We start from the raw sequence: 19,761 nt of genomic DNA on the forward strand, positions 1-19,761 counted from the left end.
CTCAACATCCCATTTGTGAGAACGGCAGAGGATAGTATGATACCCTTTGTCACAACCTGCCCAAACTGCCTTCCCCTCAAGCTGCTATGTGACCAGACAGACACTCCTAATTTCACAGTATAGACAGAGCCTAGAAATCTCCCAATAGTTTCATGAGAGAACCTGCTCCCTGGACTTCTCTTTACTCAAACTGAAGCTGGTCCATTGCAGAAATAAGAAGAAAGTTTACACTGCCTTATGATAAATAGAGCTTAGATTTAGAGAAGAATTTTTGCTCCTATTTCATACCAATGGACAATATTATTGTATTTGATAGAGCTGTTTACTTGAGAAGGACTAGACAGTTTTGAAACCAAGTATTTTTCCTGTTTTACTATACTACCGGTTTGTGTTGTCCTTTAAAAAAGCCAATCTGGCCAGCTTTAGAACACTATATTTATAAACAAATGTAACATGAAACACAGCTCTTCACAACAAGAGTGCAGTCTGAGGAGAACAACAAAACCTGGATTTTTAAAGGACTGATGTTGTGTGTCAAAGTAGGGGGCAATCTCTACTGTGTTGATGGCACAATACCAAATTGCTTCAATGAATGAGTGTAAGCAAACATGAAGTAGAGCCTGCTACATAACCTGCAAATGTAAATACATACCGTGTAATCTCACTTGTGGATTGCTCTTCTTGTTGAATTTCAGAAGTATCTCCGTTATTTAGTGACTCACTGAGATTAGCAAGAGATGTTACAACATTTGCTAGTGTTCCTAAAGCACCTTGGCTTGTCTCAGCCTAAAAAAAGAATCGGATTAGTAGATCAAAATTATAGGTTAAATACATTTTTCCTGTCTTTAACCTTTGCATTCTTTCTCCCTTATGTACTTTTCCATTCCTCTTGGATATATACAAGAAAATTAACTGTTCATATCTGTCCGAGGATGATCGCTAAACCCTACTGAAACCATCAATCCTTGCTCTTGATGACATTTTGTGCAGAGAACTAGCTATGACTAAACTTATGCATAAATATACCTATTAAAAAAAGTCTCTGTTGATCAGATTATTACCGGCATTCTTACAGATCTTCAGACTCACCCCAGCCTTTTCTTCTCAAGACCAAGAATGATTTGTGTCTATGAACACAGCTAAAGTAATTTAGCAAAAAATGTAAGTTCAGAATTTAACTGAAAGAAATACTACCTTGGAGTCAGCAGCTAGGAGGACTGTACCATCATCTCTGATCAAAGGCTGCTGAATATTCACAAGCATTCCTGGATCAAGAAGACCTGCTGACCTGTTCAAAAGCGTAACAGTTGATAATATTTTACAATTATCAAAAGAATGCTAAAAACCTATGTCAGAATAAAAGGTATTATCAATTCTAAAATTTACAATTTAAGGAAGCTCAGAATTTATCCTTCAGGACTTAGTCTTTCTGAAAGTTTCTGAAAACAAAGCCAGGAAGACAGGCAATTCTGCCATCCAATATGTTTTCCTTTCCTGTACAAAAGCAGAAACAACGTCCCAAATAGATATTCCTATCATCATCTTCCATAAAAGGAAGCAGCTCTGCTTTTGCTGTTGTTGTTGAGACCACTATTTTGGGATCTGAACCAGTAGTCACTATAGTGTCCTCTGCTACTGTCTTAGGAGGAGGAAGGCTGAGTCTGCTATTTGCGGATTTCATTTCAGAGAAGTGCTAACCTGAATGCATCACAAGGTAAGTCTACATGCTTTTTGCTGCCTATCACATATATGCCCTGCCTATGCTTTGACCTGGCTGGACATGAGTCAGCTCTGAACTGGGAACCACCTAGCTGTACTCGGACAAAAATTCTGATGAGCAGCAGAACATATTAGGTTGGTCTTGATAACGAAAATAAATGACTGGTGAATTGGTGCTGTTGTCTGACCAATGGTTCAGAGCACAGGGATAAGGAACATAGGTTTACCTACAAACCAAAACGCAGGATCTCCCTAGACCAAGACTAGTTTTATACTAAGGTACTCACCGTGCCCCATCTTTATCTGCAACAAATGTTGGAGTTGCTATTAGAGGACTTCGTAGGTCTTTTCTAATATAGATTTTTTCAGTGGAAGCTGCACAGTTTGTTGGTTTTTCACGCTGCACATCAAAAGGTTTTCTTTCACTTTGAACCGCTACATAAAGAAACACACAGATTTGAAAGGAAATAATTCAACTAAAAACTACAAAAGAAGTAAAATTCTTACAGTAGTATTCCAGCTTGCACAACTGTAGTGATGGTTCAGTTCAGTGCAAAACTAGAAATTACATGTGAAGACTGCAGAAATACATGCTCCAGTTTTACTGTGTCTATGACTAAGTACACATTAACTAAGAAAGTAAATAGATTGATCATTTGCTTTTAGTTTTCCTAAACTGGAGTCAAAGCCTGCTATTATATTGGCATTTAATAAAATATAACATTTTGTAAGATATATTTTCAAAATCTTTTTTAAACAGGGAAATTTATATCAAATGTTAGACTCAATCTTATCCTGGACGTTTCAAAATAACAAAAACTCAGAGAAAGTCAAGATATGCAAGGTAGCTCCAGGACCATACTGTTATCTGAGAGATGTAATAGCTTAATTCCCTGTGAGAGCAGTTTATGCATGATGTGCAATTCACTTATTCATTCATTCGAGCCAACATGGAGGCAGCATTCCAAAATCACACTTTTCACAATTAAAAATATCTCCACTTGAAAACTTGAAGAAAATAAGCTTAATCTCCAACTTGCCAAACAGGTGTGGTATTTTTTTAAAAAAAAATAAAAATAGTAAGAAACAGTGCCTTTGTAATTTCAAATAGAGTGAAAAAATGTATAATATTAGGATATTATAATTGAACAGATTACAGAAAGCCAGCTATCTGGAATCTAAGTCAATAAACCACATGGAACTTCTAGACAGTTTGGCACACCATTTGACTGCCTCAATTTTTCACCTAAAAACAAGGATAATGAAACTAAGGAATAAAAGAATAAGAGGATAATACAAATAATTTTTTAAATTGCTGTAAAAATATTAATTCTCACAATGCTTTGCAAATGTAAGGTATAATATACGCAGAGTATTACTGTGCTATTCATTACACCAGTAAATCATACAACAGTATGATTTCCATTATTATCTAAGCAAAAAAAAAAAATCCTATCATATAGGCTTTTTGAATGTAATAGTAAGATATATGTATATGTTTCTCTCTATTCTCTTAATCAGCAAGGCTTATTTATTTCATGTTTTTATTTTTGCTAATACTGTTAGATCAAAGCCGCAGAATTCAGGGGATCAATACAAAGGTATATCTATTTTCCTGGCTTGGTGGATACAGAAGTATTAACTGGAAACCTGATCCAATGCCCAGTAAAGTCAGTTAGCGTATATCACACTAATCTTCAGCTAAAAAAGGTTGAACTTCCAGAACTGCACAAGTTTCTCCTGCACAAATGCCGCCCTTTATACTCAACACAATATGTGGAAGCACAACATTCAGATCACTACAGGTCTGGAGTTCCAAAATGCAAAGGCAACAAAGGACTCTATAGTTCCAGCTTAAAGTTCTGCCTCCTTTGGAACTCAATAGTACACATCTTGCTAGATCAGAGTGGAAAGAGAAGAAAAGCATTTGTTGCTTCATCTTAGATTCTCCTTAAATTTATCAAACAACCACCAGGTAACAGGCTTCATGAAGTCCTGGACTGGAGAAGCCTAGTGCACTATAAATCAGAACCAAAATACACTGGAAGAGGTGTTTGGACCCTAGCGCTGGAATTCTAGGAAGCACTGCATACAAAGATGAAAGTGTATTGTTTAATATATGACAGTTTATATAATGCATCTTATAATACAATTCTGCTCATAAATGATCAGAGTAATGTAAAAATTAAAGGACATAAAACACTTTATCACTAGAGAAAAAAAGAGGAAAATACATCAGAATGAAAGCAGATTCTGAATATGGAAAACTAGATTCAGATCTATGTCCATCCATGCTAAAATATTTTGTATTACAAACATATGTTGTATTTGTAACGTGCATTTCAAGTAAAGCTTTATCTAGGCTCCCCAAGTACTACTGTAATATAACACATAGTTCAAAACAAATCACTGCTGCACCTCAGACATAAAAGGGTGAGGAAAGAAAGGTGAGGTAGATTCTTTGGCTGCCAAAGTTCTGTTTCTCTTAATCTTTAAGCAACATACACTGAAATGGAAAGAATCTAAAGTACAATAAAAAGCTCTGGTAGTCCACATACTTATTACTTGGTAGGCACAGTGCACATTGGGTATGAACACTCACATTCCATTTTCATGCCCATCTCTAGGCATTTCTTAAGCCTACAAAACTGGCAGCGATTCCGATGGTGTTTATTGATGATACAATCCTGGTTGCTACGACAACTGTAGGTCAAATTCTTCCTTACACTCCTTTTAAAGAAGCCTTTGCATCCCTCACAACTGACAGCACCATAGTGACGACCTATATGGAAAGGAAATATATRTATTTTGTTATCAAATGGCAATTACTTATATTGTAACATCAGAATGTTTTATCTTGAGCAAGGGGAGGAGGAGGCAGGGCGAAGAGTGAAAGCGGAGAGGAAGAATTGAAGAATCATAGAATCAGTATGGTTGGAAGGGACCTCTGGAGATCATCTAGTCCAACCTCCCCACTCAGTAGGGTCACCTAGAGCATGTTAGACAGGGTTGCATCCAGACGGGCTTTGAATATCTCCAGAGAAGGAGACTCCACAACCTCTCTGGGCAACCTGTTCCAGTGCTCCGTCACTCACAGTGAAGAAATTCCCCCTCACATTCAGGCGGAACTTCCTGTGCTTCAATTTCTGCCCATTGCCTCTTGTCCTGTCACATGGGACAACTGAAAAGGATAAATCTATTTTTCAGTAAGGGGCCTATGACGTGGTAGTTTCAACTCAGGCCAAGTACAGATGCAATTCTATCTGCTGTTACAGATGATAAAATATAAAATATACAAAGGGTACATACATGCTAAAAGTTACATTATAAGAACATAAAGGTTCAGCATTTACTTTCTCATGCATGGCTAACATCAGTTAAAATATAAGCAACCTCCTCCCTCCATCCCAGCCATCATTTCAATCAAGTTTCTTGTGCATTTCCTTACCGGATGCTTTATCCCCACAAACCACACAATATTCTACTACTTGGGGCCGCTGTACATCAGCTTTTCCCAGCAAACGTTCCACTGAAGCAGTGTCTGTCACTATCTAAAATAAAATTAAAAATCAAAAACAGGCAATTAGCCAATGAATTCTGGTGGTGTGAAAGTAAGAGGCTTCGCGTATAGAACAAAATTGGTTTATCAACTGGGAAGATGTGGCTGAATTTAAGGACAAGAATGAAAGAGGTGAAATTTTATTTAGTAATATAAAATGTAAGTTAACGAGTGTTTTTTGTTTGTTTGTTTGTTTTTGTTTTTTTAACTGTTTGTCATTTAGAGCTGATAGAGGACGAGAAATGAACATATTGATCAAGGGACAATTGTAAGCCACTGGTGTTAGGAGCCACAGCAAAAGTAAGTGTCATCTAATGATATATCAGGTGAGTTGTTTCCATTAAAGATAGGAAAACATTAGTATCGTTAACGTAAGGCACTAGTAAGATCACATCTAAAATATATATTCTGCAGAATTTTGACCAACCATGCCTAACAATACCAAATTCACATCAGTATATGTTAAAGAGGTACTAGAATGATATGGGAAATGCCAAGTTTACAAGAGAACAACAAAAGAGCAGTTCAGAAAATGAAGGCTGAACTGCCTTTTTTTTTTTTTTTTTTTTTTTTTAGGGTATTTTGTTAAAATACCATGCACATTTTGAAAGATTCTTCTTGATGGCCATTTCAGTGATATATTCTTAAAGCAGTCATGGAAAACAAGAATTCCAAGTTAAGCTCCCACCTTTGTTCAGTACAAGTAACTTTGCTCATTCCTGCAGTCAACAGTATCCTTCCCTTGTCGCAATTACTCTCAAGTAGCTACTGCATTTTAGCCACAGAGGACTATTTCCAATGCTGTTCCTGTCTATCTCTTCTCTTGTTAATGGGAATACAAGGTTTAGAGGAGATAGCCTGAAGCAGACATCCATTATAGAAACAGCTTATATAGTTCAGCTTCCTAAGGCCTTACATCCCCAAATTTTATTATTTTTTGCTTTGAAATCTTTATCTGTCCAAAACATTCCACTCAACACGGATAAATAGAAGTATATATCAGAAAAGACCTCTTTTAACAACAGTTAAACCAGTCAGCATTGCAAACTAAAATGTTAAACTTCTTTTTAAAGACTGCCACTACAATTTCTCAAAATTTTCTGTTAAAAAAAAAATCATATTTCTCCCTATAAAATGTTCTCTACTGTAACAGTAACAATGGGGGTTAAACATCTTTAAGAGACACGAATGCTGGGAAGTAGTCTCAAATTTCACTAGAGATGAATTACTGTCTTATACAATTTGTTTCACAATGTTCCCACTGTTCTGGATTATGCTCAAGACCCATAAAGAAATACAGCAAAGCACAGCCRCTTCTGCAAGGATCTTCTACTGGGATGTCTCGATACTGCATTGTGAATATAAGCTTGACCAGCGAGTTGTATCTCTGCACATCTGTGAATCTCTAGTAGACCATCTGAAATCCTAGCGCTTAGGCCTTTGCACACTTGGAATTTTAATGAGAACACACAATGAGGGGTGATGAATGCAAAGAAGTGCATAAGGAACAAGAAGACAGACAGCAGAAATTAATACTGAATAATGAAGCCTACTATTTGCATGATTTACACATCTTTAATAGTTATGGCCTAATTCATGTCATTAGATCTTTAGAAAACTATTACAGTTTCTAATGTCTTAAAGCAACTGTATACTGAAATCATCTAAAAATCAAAACAGAAAATAATAAAAAAAAAATCTATGGTTTATCTTAATAATTACATTTACCTGAATTCTGCCTGGAACAATGTTGTCTGTGGTGGTAAAGATAAGCTGCTTTGCACTAGATGTCTCAGGTGCTGCCAGTATCACCTTTCCTGCACCAGTTCCATCTGGACTGGCTAAAATAAACTGTTGCTTTGGAGATACAGATGAGTCCACTGCTGTCACTATTTGTATTTTTTGCCCTGTTTGCTGATCTGTTACAATCTGTAAAACATATTAAAGATTTTTATATGTCACAGTAAACAACTTTTTAAAACCTTTGATTCTGCCTCAGAATTATATGCTATTGTCCAAAAATGGACCTTATATTTTATTGTTTTGCTATTTGTACAGTTATTTCACCTATACAAAGTTATTACATTTGCCTACATAAAGTGCAAAACAACAGAATCAAACTATATATATATTTATGTATATATCCATACTTAGTGCATAGAAAGGAAATACTAGAAGGGTTTGCAAAAGGATGGCTCTAGTATCGTTATAAAAGAGGACATACGAGGAACAGAACTATTGTACTCTCATTTTACTGTTCAAAAGGAGTTATGTGTAGAGAGTCCCAAACACAGTAAGAATGAAATATAATGTTGAAGACTCCTGCATTCCCTATTGATTCTCTCAATTCTCTAATTCTCTAAATGAGGAATATATAACATTTTGCAGTTGATGATGAACGGCAAGTATACATGCACAGTATAGTTTGTCTAATGAAATGAGACAATATCATAGAAATTTCCTTGCATAAAAATTTAAAAACAAAATAATAAATATACCTTCAAAAATATTTCATGAGGTCAAACCTACTCATTCTGAAAAGCTGAAAAGACATTAGCACACTATGAAATAGATTTTTTTAAAAAACAAAGTATTCCACATACATCTGAGAGCATTATAACTAGTCAAAAACAAATATACAATATTTAAAGTTATGTTAGTTAATGCTGGTACAAAATTCCCTTAGCAAGTAAGATTTTTCAGGTTAATGACTTTAATCCTGAGCAAAAACATACTTATCGCTATCATCAACATTTTAGAAATGAAAGATTAAAAAAATTTAAAGGACTATTAATGAATTCTGAATAATTATTCTACCATCCTCTCAGGAGACAGATTTTATTTATGAGAATATCTGCTCATGGAAATTCATCATTCACAAATTAAAAATTCTTGAGAGTTGTGTATGTTTTGAATATATGCAATTATGATATTGATGTATTTGGCTACTGGTTAGAGTTAAAATCGTTATTGAGAAAAAGTGAAGTTAACTTAAACATATACTGATATTTCTATTAAACTCAGTGTACTAAATGTCCCTATAACAGTGTATTTATTTCCCTAATTTTGATTACCTAGCCTTTTATCTAATTATCATGTTGCAAAACATGTCTTATACAAAGTTAACTGTATGCTAACAATTTTACCAAGTTAGAGTTATCTCTAAAAGGACTAGAACTAGCCACAAAAATTAAAAATTGTGAAAATCCTGTGTGCATCATAGTAATTGCATAGTAGTAAGCTTCAAGAAGTGCAAGAATTAAATTAGATATGATGATATTTGTAGATTACAGGAGCTGCTCAGAAAAGGCTCATCTTAGCTGCTGTGATTACAAACCTCATGAAACTTGCAGGAAGGAAATGGTACTCAAAGCTGGAGACAAAGTCACACTTCTTATGTAGATTAATTTCTGCCTACTGCTAAATTTTGGACAAGACACAACTTCCAGGGATTTTTTAAAGCTTTGCATCTGCATAAATGTTTCAGTACTTAAATGGATTAATTATAATCCAGCTTGCTTCTGCAAACATGCAACTCCACAGAAGCTCAAAGGTTAAAAGACAATTCTCACCTCTCRGTCCCATACAGAGTTGTTAAGCTCCCCAAAGTTTCCCCCAGTCTTCCTTGGCCAATGCCATGTTTCACATGGAAGATCTTAGCTAATGGGATAAATCACACTGAAATCTACTCTTAGATTATGACTGACACCACTATAATATTGTCTGTATTTGTTTTAAGGAAGCGGGAATATTCTTTTCTCATCCTAATATTCTCCTTCAGCATGATTTTTTTTCCAAAAATATCTGTGATATAAGGAGGTAGATTATTTTGCACAATTGAGCAAAAATTACAATGGAATAGCTACCTTATGCATACTGAATATTTCAGCGTTSGGCAGTTATCCATTCTGTGAGAACATATACCTTGCAACAAAATAGCAAGTATGTACTGATACATTTACTCTACCAGGCAAAATAGAGATTATGCTACCAGACAATTTAATTGAAAATGGAAACCCAAACGTTCCATCCAACAGAATCTGGAGAATGAGCAAGTGAAATAATACAGCTATCAGATTCTACCATTTGTTGATATCTTAAAGGAATACATCTTAGATAAAATACATAGCTACATGTTGTTGATACCTGAAGAATACATCCTGTCTATGAAGAATAACCACAGAGACTTCTTTGTAATGTTTCATATATCAGATATAAACACTGATGATAACTCAGACAAAAAAAGACTGATGAAGCATACTATAATTTGAATCTTTAAGAATAACGTTATATAAAGAAACTGTATCATGATTCCATTAAGTATAATGGTAACATCAAAATTACTGAAGAAGTGTTTCCAGGGTTGTTCACATAGGAAGGTACTCTTTCATCTCCATGACCCAAGTAACAACCCAACCTGATCAAGACATATCTCAGGGGGACTCCATCCTGTGGYAGAAACTGTATTGCAAGGATTGTCCCAAACAGCTTGAAGTACAAGATCTCTAGCACAATCTCTGGTGGAAGTACAGTAGAGTAGGATGGTGGAGGACAAGATCAAACAGGGCAAAAGATCAATATTGCAGGTACTGCAATACCATGGTAACATTAATACTTGGAAAATTTTGATATCATTTGGCACTGCAAACATTTAGAACTCACATATATTGATGGTATCTGTACATTATCTATCAGCAACAATGACCAACTTTGCAGCATGCCCAAAGGTTAGTATTAGCCTAAGTAGGTTAGTCTCCCATTGACTCCTAAATACGAAGGAGAGCAATGCCTTTAGAGACTATCTTAGAACTGAGTTGGCTGACAGCATCTCTCCATTTGCTATGGGAGAGCTAAGGGAGACTTGTACACCTACAGTAAGTTTAACTTTTGCAAGTATTTCCCGCTGATTCCACAGTCAATATGATTGCTATATACAGCCAAGCAGTCATCATCAAATGCAATATTAGGGAGGAAAAAAATTTTAGTTTGCATCAAGAAATGACTGCTCTCACAAAATCTATGAAATCTTCCACTGAATTTAGCATGCTTTGTATATAAGAGGGAAAAAAAAAGTAATAGTCAACAGATTTTTACCTGAATGCGCTGTGGTGAAGCTACAGAGGAGTCTGTGGAAATAATCTGGATACGTTGGGAAGGGCTGGTCATCACTGGAGATTCAGATAATGAAGTCTGAACAGTCTGCACCTGTAAATAACCCAAAGAATTTTGTTTTGCTGCCACATGTAAAACACACATAAATATCAGATAGCCCTAGCACGAAATCTGAAGTTATTGGAAGGATTTCTGTCGTTAAACTACCTGGAATCTACTTTTCATGAATTATCAGAATATTGGCTTTTTTAGGAAAAGAATGGATCTGACAGACAGTAACAGAAACAACAAACAAAAAAAACCCACTGGATAATCATTACTTGCCTCAAGCAAAGAACATGCAATTAAACTGTGCAATCCTTCAGTTTATTTAAATGCAAAAAATATACTTTTTTCAACTTTTAGTTATATATATTCAACACTTTTTGCTTCTGTAAAAACAAAATAGGCTGTTTACACAATGACACATCATGTTAACTATTTCACCTTTTATTAACTTTAAAATATTTTATGAATATCTTTTCCAGTATCAGGTGGTCCAAATTTAGTTAAGCTTTCCCTAGAACCTACATAAAAATGTCCTCAACCCCACACACACTTATGGAACGAGATATGAAAAAATCTGCTGAAAGGGTCCACATACTTCCTATTTGACCATACTAGCATTCACTTTTGATGTCTCATGTATAGCTTGATTTATAAGGTCTTCCTGAAGTGTGGTGTCTTTACAGCTTACTTGAAGAAAATGGCAATTTCATTTTCCAAGTAACTGTTAAAACAAATTTAACTAGGTTATACTTCTAACATAAAAAGTTATTGGTAAGATGGCTGGTTATCTGGATATTTGTGTTTTAGATAGTAGAATAAAACTAGAATTCCAGTTGTTTAATGTGTTCATATCCCACTTTAATAGTGATATTTTTATTTACTACTTGACTGTGCTGATTTTTTTCTGGAACCTATGCTCCAGTAGATTGCCAATATATTCAGCAGGTATTCAGGTGTAAGTGCTCAATTCCCATTATTCTCAGTGAAGATTTCACCAGTATAACAGAGACTAAAATTTGGCTCTACAACTGAATACCATTGTTGTTTCATTGTTTTATTCTATCTCTTTCTAGAGCATCAAAGTTGTAATGAAAATTTGGTTCTGAATACCTGGAAAAAGGTATGTATAAACACTTTGTATGTATAGCCATTTTCAGTTAAGTTAAAAGTAAAATAAATATTAAATTAAACATGCAAGATTACTATTAGCTTGACAGTCTTTATCTTCTGTTTACAGAAGGGAAATGGCATTGGTAATGTAAACTTATACACACAACTCTACAGACTGTTCTTGTGCATATTCAGACGTGCTTGTTCATCCTCAGCTTTATTGTTCAATTGGTAGTATTAAATGGTTTCTTCTTAACAATTTTAAATTCAGTATAGATCAGGATACCTGTATTCTAGCAATCACAAAGAGCTCTTTGGTACTGCTTGCCATTCGCCACAGCCACCCAATCTGTTTTTAATAAGCTTGGAATACACTCATGCTTATAAAAACTGCCTTATTTAGTAGTATTTGATTATTCAGAGATAAACATGAACTGAAGCTATTATGTCAGTCCTTAATATGGAGAGGAATCCGCAGATACAGATGTGTATGCTTTCCCCCTCCCCCCCCAGTACTGGTATGTACGTTTTTGCCCTTTAGTTCTGAACTTGACCACACAGAAATTAGGATTTAACCCAACAAAAATAAAAACATGGTATGTCAGAATTATCTTGGAAGTACTTGAAGAATTAGAACCTGGCTCATTCAAAATTTTTTTTCTTTTCAATAGAATAGAGGAAAAAACTAATCCATTCTGCTACTCCGAACACAGGAACTTATTAGAAAACAAATCAGGTATTTGTGCAGTGCTCTTTAAGGAAGGCTTGTCTTTCTGGTGTATTTTACAAGTCGCTAATCCATGACATGGCTCCACACTTTGACCCTTACAAGAAATTTCAAAATAGATAATTCAGTTCCAAAATCATACCTTGTATATTTCGTCAGTACTTCTCCCCCCCATCACAAATCACACAAAACATATCTTTGAACAACATTTCATGTACACAAGATATAATATCTTTGTTTGACAGACTGACAAAGGACAAGTAAAACAATTCTAATTAGTAAACAAATGTTTATACATTAAACTCTAGTAACTCTAGTGGCAACATTACTGTCCACAGCCAGCAATGCAACATGGATACTTTTTCAATCACATTTTTATTGACAGTTATTCTACAAAGAGATGGAAAAACACAGTTATATTCAGAAGCCTGCTGACAGCAAATTTTACCTATGCAACATATCTGAATAACAAGTATTGTAAATTCTTAAAATGCCACAATAATAAAAAATGCCAGTTTATACAGATATTCCATTTTAGTGGTAGTAAAATACTGCAGTGATGCACTCTATAAAAAGAATATTTTCTTCTATAGTCAGTTTAAGATATAACCATATACTGAAAAACAGAAAGGCATAAACAGGCCAGAACTCATGTTGTTTGAAGTCTGCCTAATGCTGAATGAATATTATTTACATTTCTTTATAGATTTTTACATTTTGATGAGTTCAGAATTGTAAATAATCCATGGCACTGATTAAAACATGCAAGCTTTGAGTTTTCTTACACAAGCTCTAAATACACACTTGCATCATCCCACAATATACACAGAACTGAGTGTAGTGTCTGTCTGACTGATTAAAATAACTGCGTTCTATATGGGAATGTACTYCCCAGAAGTCTTCAGGATAACAATTCTAAGGTTTTGGAACTTGTCTTTGAACTCCCTATCTTGATTCACCTCAAAGAAAAAAGCCAAACACTTACTTTATATGCTTGAGAGTAACAATACTGTCTTTGATATATGCAGTATTATGTAGCCCAAACCATGAAGCTTACAGGTTATTTTTATTAAAACCTCTTCTTTCAAACAGTCATAGAATGACTTATTTATCAAAACTTGTATAGCTGGACAGCAGGCTACTATCAATTTAGTCATTATTTAAGCTTATACAGGAAAATCTTAGTTTTGTAACCTTTTCTTTTTAAAACATAGAAAAGTTTATCTGTGACGTAAAGAAAGAAAAAGCAGTTTGAATAACAAAGAAAACTTACTGTACAGTATCTTTAGGAAAGTGAAGGTGTAAAAATACACAGCACTTTTAATGAAGCCATACTGTTCTACTCTCCTATTTCCTGTACCATAAGTCATCCTATATACTGTAAAAGTAACATCTAAATTTAAACAGAACAACATCCTATCTGAAATTATGTTTCACATATGTAACAAAAGTTGACTGACAAATGAGGCAAATTTACAAGGGAAGTACAGAAGTAGTAGTACCTTCTAATAACTGAATGATACAAGGCTTCCAGTAGTGGAAAACAAGATAGCTAGGCAACAAAGAAATGTCTCCTAACATCAAGAGGCTCCTAGAGGACACACTTGATCAGTGAGATTTACAGAGGACACATTYGATCAATGACTTTATCTTCAATGCAAAACCATCATCTAAGCTATTCACCCTTTCAAAGGTCTAAATTAGAGCAAGACTATCTTAGAAAAATTGTTCTCCAATTGCTTCCCCCTTCATTAATAGAATCCTTGGCCTTTATTTGAAAGTATCTTAAAACCTTACACCACAAAACACTGGGGACAGCTTTGAAATAGATCTATTTTCCCTTGTTGTTCAAGGAATTACATTAACACATTAAAATCATGCCAGGTTTGTACAGTATCTATTGCAAAGGGTACTTACTGTATAACTAGGGTTCCAGATATTACATTAATACAAATAACAATGTTTTATGCTGTAAAACATTTTCTCGATTTTTATAGCATGGACCCCATCATTGTGTAAAGGATGTTTCCACTCATCAACTCCTGTCTCCTGTAATATACATGTCATTTCTCATCCTTGCTATATGACTAGTCAGCTATTTTAAGTCCAACAGTGAGTACTCCAGAAAGCCAGGTAAGTTTGAGACCTGCTGCCATTATATATAATGCATCATTTTCATGTTCTAATATTCATGCAAATATACTTCTTAAACTGAAAAACAGAAAATATTTTAGTCAAAATCTTGACTAAGAGGATATTGTCAACAGAATACTGTGAAATAATAGCACTTTTAAATTCCTGACCACTACCGAACATTTGAGGTATATTTTCCAGACAAAATATATATGCCATTTTACAGATGAGTTTCTACCCTGAACACTGTCACACACCACAAAGAATCAGCATGAATAAACTTTTGATGCTTTATTATGGTCCTACCTCAGGCAATTGCAGCAATGTTGAAAAGGAGAGGATAGCGAGAGGGAAAGGGGGAGAAAAAAAAAAGAAGTCTGAGACTGTACAAGTCTAGAAATATATAACCTTGACTAAATTTTTAAAAATTCTATCAGAAATTTACCAGGTTGACTTCAGATAGGTTAAATAAATGCTATGGGAAAAATGAAGCTATCTTAATTAGATTCCCAAATAAACTGAATCAAAGTATTCTGAACTCAGATGGTTTATAGGTGCGTGTTTCAAGAAGATAACATGATTTAACTTTATATTTGGTTTACTTGCAGGATTACACACAACATAGACTATTTGAATTTGTTGTTGAACAGAAGAAACATTATACCATAAAAACTGTATCACGTGTTATGCTATGGAAGTTGCATAAGCTATATGCAAAAATTTAGTCCTCCAAAGTGAATTAAGTTCATGCAATTCTAAAAATTATGTATATATAAAAAAGTCAGATATACTTTAATTAGTCAACTTACTTGAAGTCTTTCAAGAGATGACAAAAGAAACAAAATAGACCTTAAATTACAGAAAACTTCAGTGCACCGCATTTTACACAATCTAATCAACAATGATTTAAAAGTAACCATTAATATCATGACTTGAAGTTATTCAGAAAATAATATATGTAATGCAAAAGAAAGATCCCCTCCCAATTTCCCTACACAAAACATAACAAATATACATATTTTTCCCCCTCTCTCTTAAAATAATCTGCTTTAATACACTTAGCATTTTCTGATTCCTGGAGCTCCCTAGCTATACACTGTACAGACTCTAGTACTTACAGTGTCAAGTCCTTCCTGTGGCCTTATTTACATTTTTCCTCAGCAAATCTCTGAGGCCAAAACAACCCAAGAGGAACGTCGACGTCACTTTTAGCCAAATCACAGGTGTTTGCATCCAGTCTCTAATACTGAGGATTCCAATCAGAGAAAGCAGCCAGAATTATTTTAAAATGCCCTCTCTGTGACCCTGCTCCTGTGAAGGTCAAGTGCACTATCACTCCCTGTAACCAAGGAAGCAGAATCCACGTGTTCCTGCTGTTTTGCCAGCTGCTGAAGGAGTCTAACAGTACAATTAATTTCATCTGGGGAAGACCTACCTAGGTTAAAGAGCTTCTCCTTTCACCTGTTCTCTACCTTTAAGCCCCTCAGCCTGCTGTTTCTATGTGGACTGTAAATCAGCAAAATGAAATCTGAGAAAAGCATTTGTCCAGATCTTGAATTGTTTTCCTATCAGTAAAATGGATAAGGAAAACCACAATGTTCCCTGTGGAGCATCTTTAGCCTTGCAGTTCATTAAGCTAATGTATTTAAAGGAACGTGGGCCTCTCTGAACTAGTATGGGCCCATCAGACGTGAAGTAGCATGATTATCCTTACATTTAAGAATTAATACATAAAGTTCACGAGGCATTGAGTTTATTAGTTTAAATTCCCTAACAAAACATTTTATCAGCCTTCATTGCAGCCTCATCCAATGCATGAAACCACACAATTCTTACACAAGAGATATTCTGAAACATTTAGAAAGCGTTTATTTTTTAGTTGTTACCTGAAGTTTTGGAAAAACAACTATATTCTTGAAAAGTTTTAAGACAGTGAATTTGAATATAGTGCATTTCCTCTACAAAGCCTTCTGCAACAAATGCATGGACTTAGGTATGTTTAAAGAGTGCTAGTATTTTATTTCGACTTCAAGGAATACCAACCTTTGAACCAAAATTTGCTCCCTATAGCAGTTGAGCACTTTTCACGATAGAAAACACAATTATCTTCTGTATAGCCATCCAAAACCAAGTATCTATTATTGCACTTACAGAAGAGTATTTACAGCACTGGTACAATGTAAATGTAAAGTGAACTGATTATGATCCAGTCTGGGGAAAGTATTATACCTAAAAATCTTAAACATGCAAGAAAATCCAGTGAACTTTAGTTATCATCATGCTTAATATCTGACACTATAATTAATAACCTTGCTATATTAGACCTTTATTTGGCTAATTCATTCAGGAAAATTATTCAGCCAGTTTATGATACATGATTACCAGCTGTCTTTATGGGAGGAAAAAAAAAATGAATCCTGATTATAATAATTCTTTACCACTACTTAACCCTCTGTTCAAAAGCAGGCTTGCCACCTGGAAAGTTAACAATGGCTATATTGCAAAGAAGAGGTAGAGTTATTGAGAGACTTGCATAGAAATCATTAAAACACATAGTAAGAAAAAAAGTAGACTAAAAGTTGCTTGTTTTATGAACCGAAGTGCAAGTTTGCAAATCAAAAACTGAAATAAAATACAAAAACAATATTAGATATCTATTGTGCTAACAGTTTTGTTGCAGCATCCTAACTCCAGAAAAAAAATCTCAAATACATGAGTGAGAAATATAGAACAAACAAAATATACCTTTAACTAAGAAAAAGGTTTGATTTTTAGGTCCTGATATTCTCCTTTTGATGGCACCTTCTCAAGCACTACATGCTGCACAGTTACAAAGGCTTTCATTCTCAATTTTAGGCGACACCAAATATACTATCACTATATACACATATAATGGAACAGAATTAGCATTTTATACTCTTAAAAGTTTCTGATATTCTAATATTTACATTTTTAGGGAGTAATGTTTGCAAGAGTATATATTATATTAAGTATAATAAAGGGCCTCTTAATGAGAAGATTTTGAAATTATTGCAACTTTAGCAATTTTCAAAGGAAAACACTATTCAGAAATGAGTTCAAGTAGTTATCATTCTACTTAGAATGATTTTTTTTTCTGTATGTCTTACTGACTGAAAACGTCACTTTAAGAATGACTGTGACCTCTCTTGAATGCCTTTGCAGAAGACTGATAGTATCTTTTACTGAAATTTTTGCTAATGTATACAGAGATTACGGAATTCAATCTGCATCAACTAGGGCATGGGGAGACATTAACTTTGCTTCCAAAAGAAAAAGTAATCAATATTAAAATGTAACTTCATGACTTAAGAAAACGTGACATCTCTCAATGTATCTTTTCAGATTCACAGAAATAACCAACCCAATTTAGTTCAGACTAAAAACTGTTTCTGCTTAATTACTGTGTGATTCCCTTAGAAGTCCATGAAGACACAAGCGGTATTTTCAATTTAAGATCAACACTGCAAAGTCTAATTATAAATATGTAGATTCAGAGAACAAAATTTCATGAAGCCTGCTGAAAGTACTTCAGGTATCCCACTGGAAGACAACAGTTGAAACTGAAGACGACTGGCATGCTATGGCACATAAAATTGTCCGCTTTGGATCAGTCAGCAGAAGACATCCTTCACCTGAACTCTCAAGCCAATAATTATCACTAGAAGTAATTTCATACACTGAGGTTATAAAAATGAGAATAATTTATTTGTAATTATTTGCTGATGTCATAGAAGAGCTGCGCAAATCTCAGGAATTATATGAATATACTTAGAAATGTACATCTCTACTGCCAAAACACTGTTTGTGCTTTGCATTAATAACCTTAAACAAGCAGTTGGCAAAAAAGCACATTTTTAAGGCTGGTACAATTAAACTTGGCTTCTTCTGTTTAATTTATTTATTTATATCATTACATATATATTAATTTTATGATTATACTTTTTTTGCAAATATTTCAGTAAAGTAATTCTATGTTTTAGTCACAATGATGCTATGTTAAATTTCTCATACATGTGTGTGCATGTGATTGAAACACAAGTAGTTTGAAACCAAGCTGCTCTCGACACTTTGATTGTTACATCCTTTAAAATAAAGAAGATTCCTTCATAGTCCTATGCCCAAGATACATACTAATTTACTAAACTGACTTGCCCATAGTGTTTTATTTACAAACACATCTATATGTATGTAGGTGTGTTTGAATGAATGTATGTATACACTTAGTAACAAACGTATTTATTCACCAAATCATCAATACTTTCTGTATTTTATTTCCAGACTACCACATTGATTATGATAGTGTTATTTGAGAAACATACATACTAAAGGAATAAGTTGATAGGAAATACAGTTAGTATTTGGAATAAAGATAATTTGGGAAGGCTCATCATCAAAATTCCACCTTGAAATTCAACTGGAAGTGAAAAAATGGCCACTGATAACAAGAAAAGAATATAAATAGCCTTGTTTTCCCCCTCTTTTAATTCCAGCACCAAAGTGAAAACTGTTATTCAATCAGAACAGGACTGTTTCTATTCTCATCTTTCAGCCCATTGTGCTTCCTGTGGACTTGCATCTAAATTGATGATCTACTTAGCCCAGCCTGCTGAAGTACTAGTTTATGCATGATGTAACAAGTCAAGAGACATCTAAAGAGTCAAGAAAATACTGTATGTGGCAAAGATACTGAGTATTTTTTCAATCCCATGGCAAAACAGACTTTCAAAAAGGCCCAGAGTCTTGACAGGTTCTTTTCAGAGCACTGAGGGAACTGAAAGCAACTAACATGTCCAGAGGTGCAGCTGGCACAAGTGAGATCCCAGCAAGCACAGGGCTAAGTCATCTCCTGTGACTCTCTCCCTGTAGCCTCTGACCGAGAAAGAGGAGGACTGTGCTAGGAATACTCTGTGGCCTTCATGGAACAGAAAGGGGACAGAACTAGCAACTGCTGTAAGTTCTTTTTAGTCAACTAACGTCAGAGTTAATCTGGGAAGGGGGCAATGCCCTCTATTCCTCCTCATAGTGACAGCTCTATTTAAAAAACTTTGTTTTAAAAATGGTAGGGCACAGCATATGGAATACTTTTTCTCTTCATAACCAAATACACCTTTCTTAAGATGTATTTGCGTACAATATGCAAATTAAATCTAAATCAGTGCTGGGACTGAACTTGAACCACTGATACATTGCATATTGACAATACTAAAGAAATACCTGAGAAAAGCAGCATTAGTAATTTTTGCATGCAGACTAAATTATTATTTATACTTTCCAAAAGCTACTCAGGATGAGGAGGAATTGTTGAGGTTCCCTCTAAATCCACTAGCTGCTC

General features: G+C 34.6%; 1 protein-coding gene across 11 annotated transcripts in view; it reads right to left on the bottom strand.

The window, feature by feature from the left end:
* NR2C2 (nuclear receptor subfamily 2 group C member 2) overlaps nucleotides 1-19,761 on the bottom strand; it is a 44,215-nt gene that overhangs the window by 18,662 nt on the left and 5,792 nt on the right. For 10 of the 11 annotated variants that reach the window (XM_085308897.1, XM_085308893.1, XM_085308901.1 and 7 more), the window contains 7 exons: nucleotides 10,373-10,483; nucleotides 7,007-7,207; nucleotides 5,168-5,270; nucleotides 4,322-4,501; nucleotides 2,007-2,154; nucleotides 1,195-1,288; nucleotides 653-786 (listed from right to left, as the gene is read on the bottom strand). In XM_085308897.1, coding sequence (XP_085165023.1) covers nucleotides 653-786; nucleotides 1,195-1,288; nucleotides 2,007-2,154; nucleotides 4,322-4,501; nucleotides 5,168-5,270; nucleotides 7,007-7,207; nucleotides 10,373-10,483 — 971 coding nt within the window. Of the gene's footprint in view, nucleotides 1-652; nucleotides 787-1,194; nucleotides 1,289-2,006; nucleotides 2,155-4,321; nucleotides 4,502-5,167; nucleotides 5,271-7,006; nucleotides 7,208-10,372; nucleotides 10,484-15,526; nucleotides 15,545-19,761 lie in introns of those variants that run through there. The other variant, XM_085308900.1, reaches the window with a different exon arrangement.

This window comes from Rhea americana, unplaced genomic scaffold, assembly GCF_003343005.1.
Source record: "Rhea americana isolate MKP2758 unplaced genomic scaffold, rheAme1 scaffold_286, whole genome shotgun sequence".
Lineage (NCBI taxonomy): Eukaryota > Metazoa > Chordata > Aves > Rheiformes > Rheidae > Rhea > Rhea americana.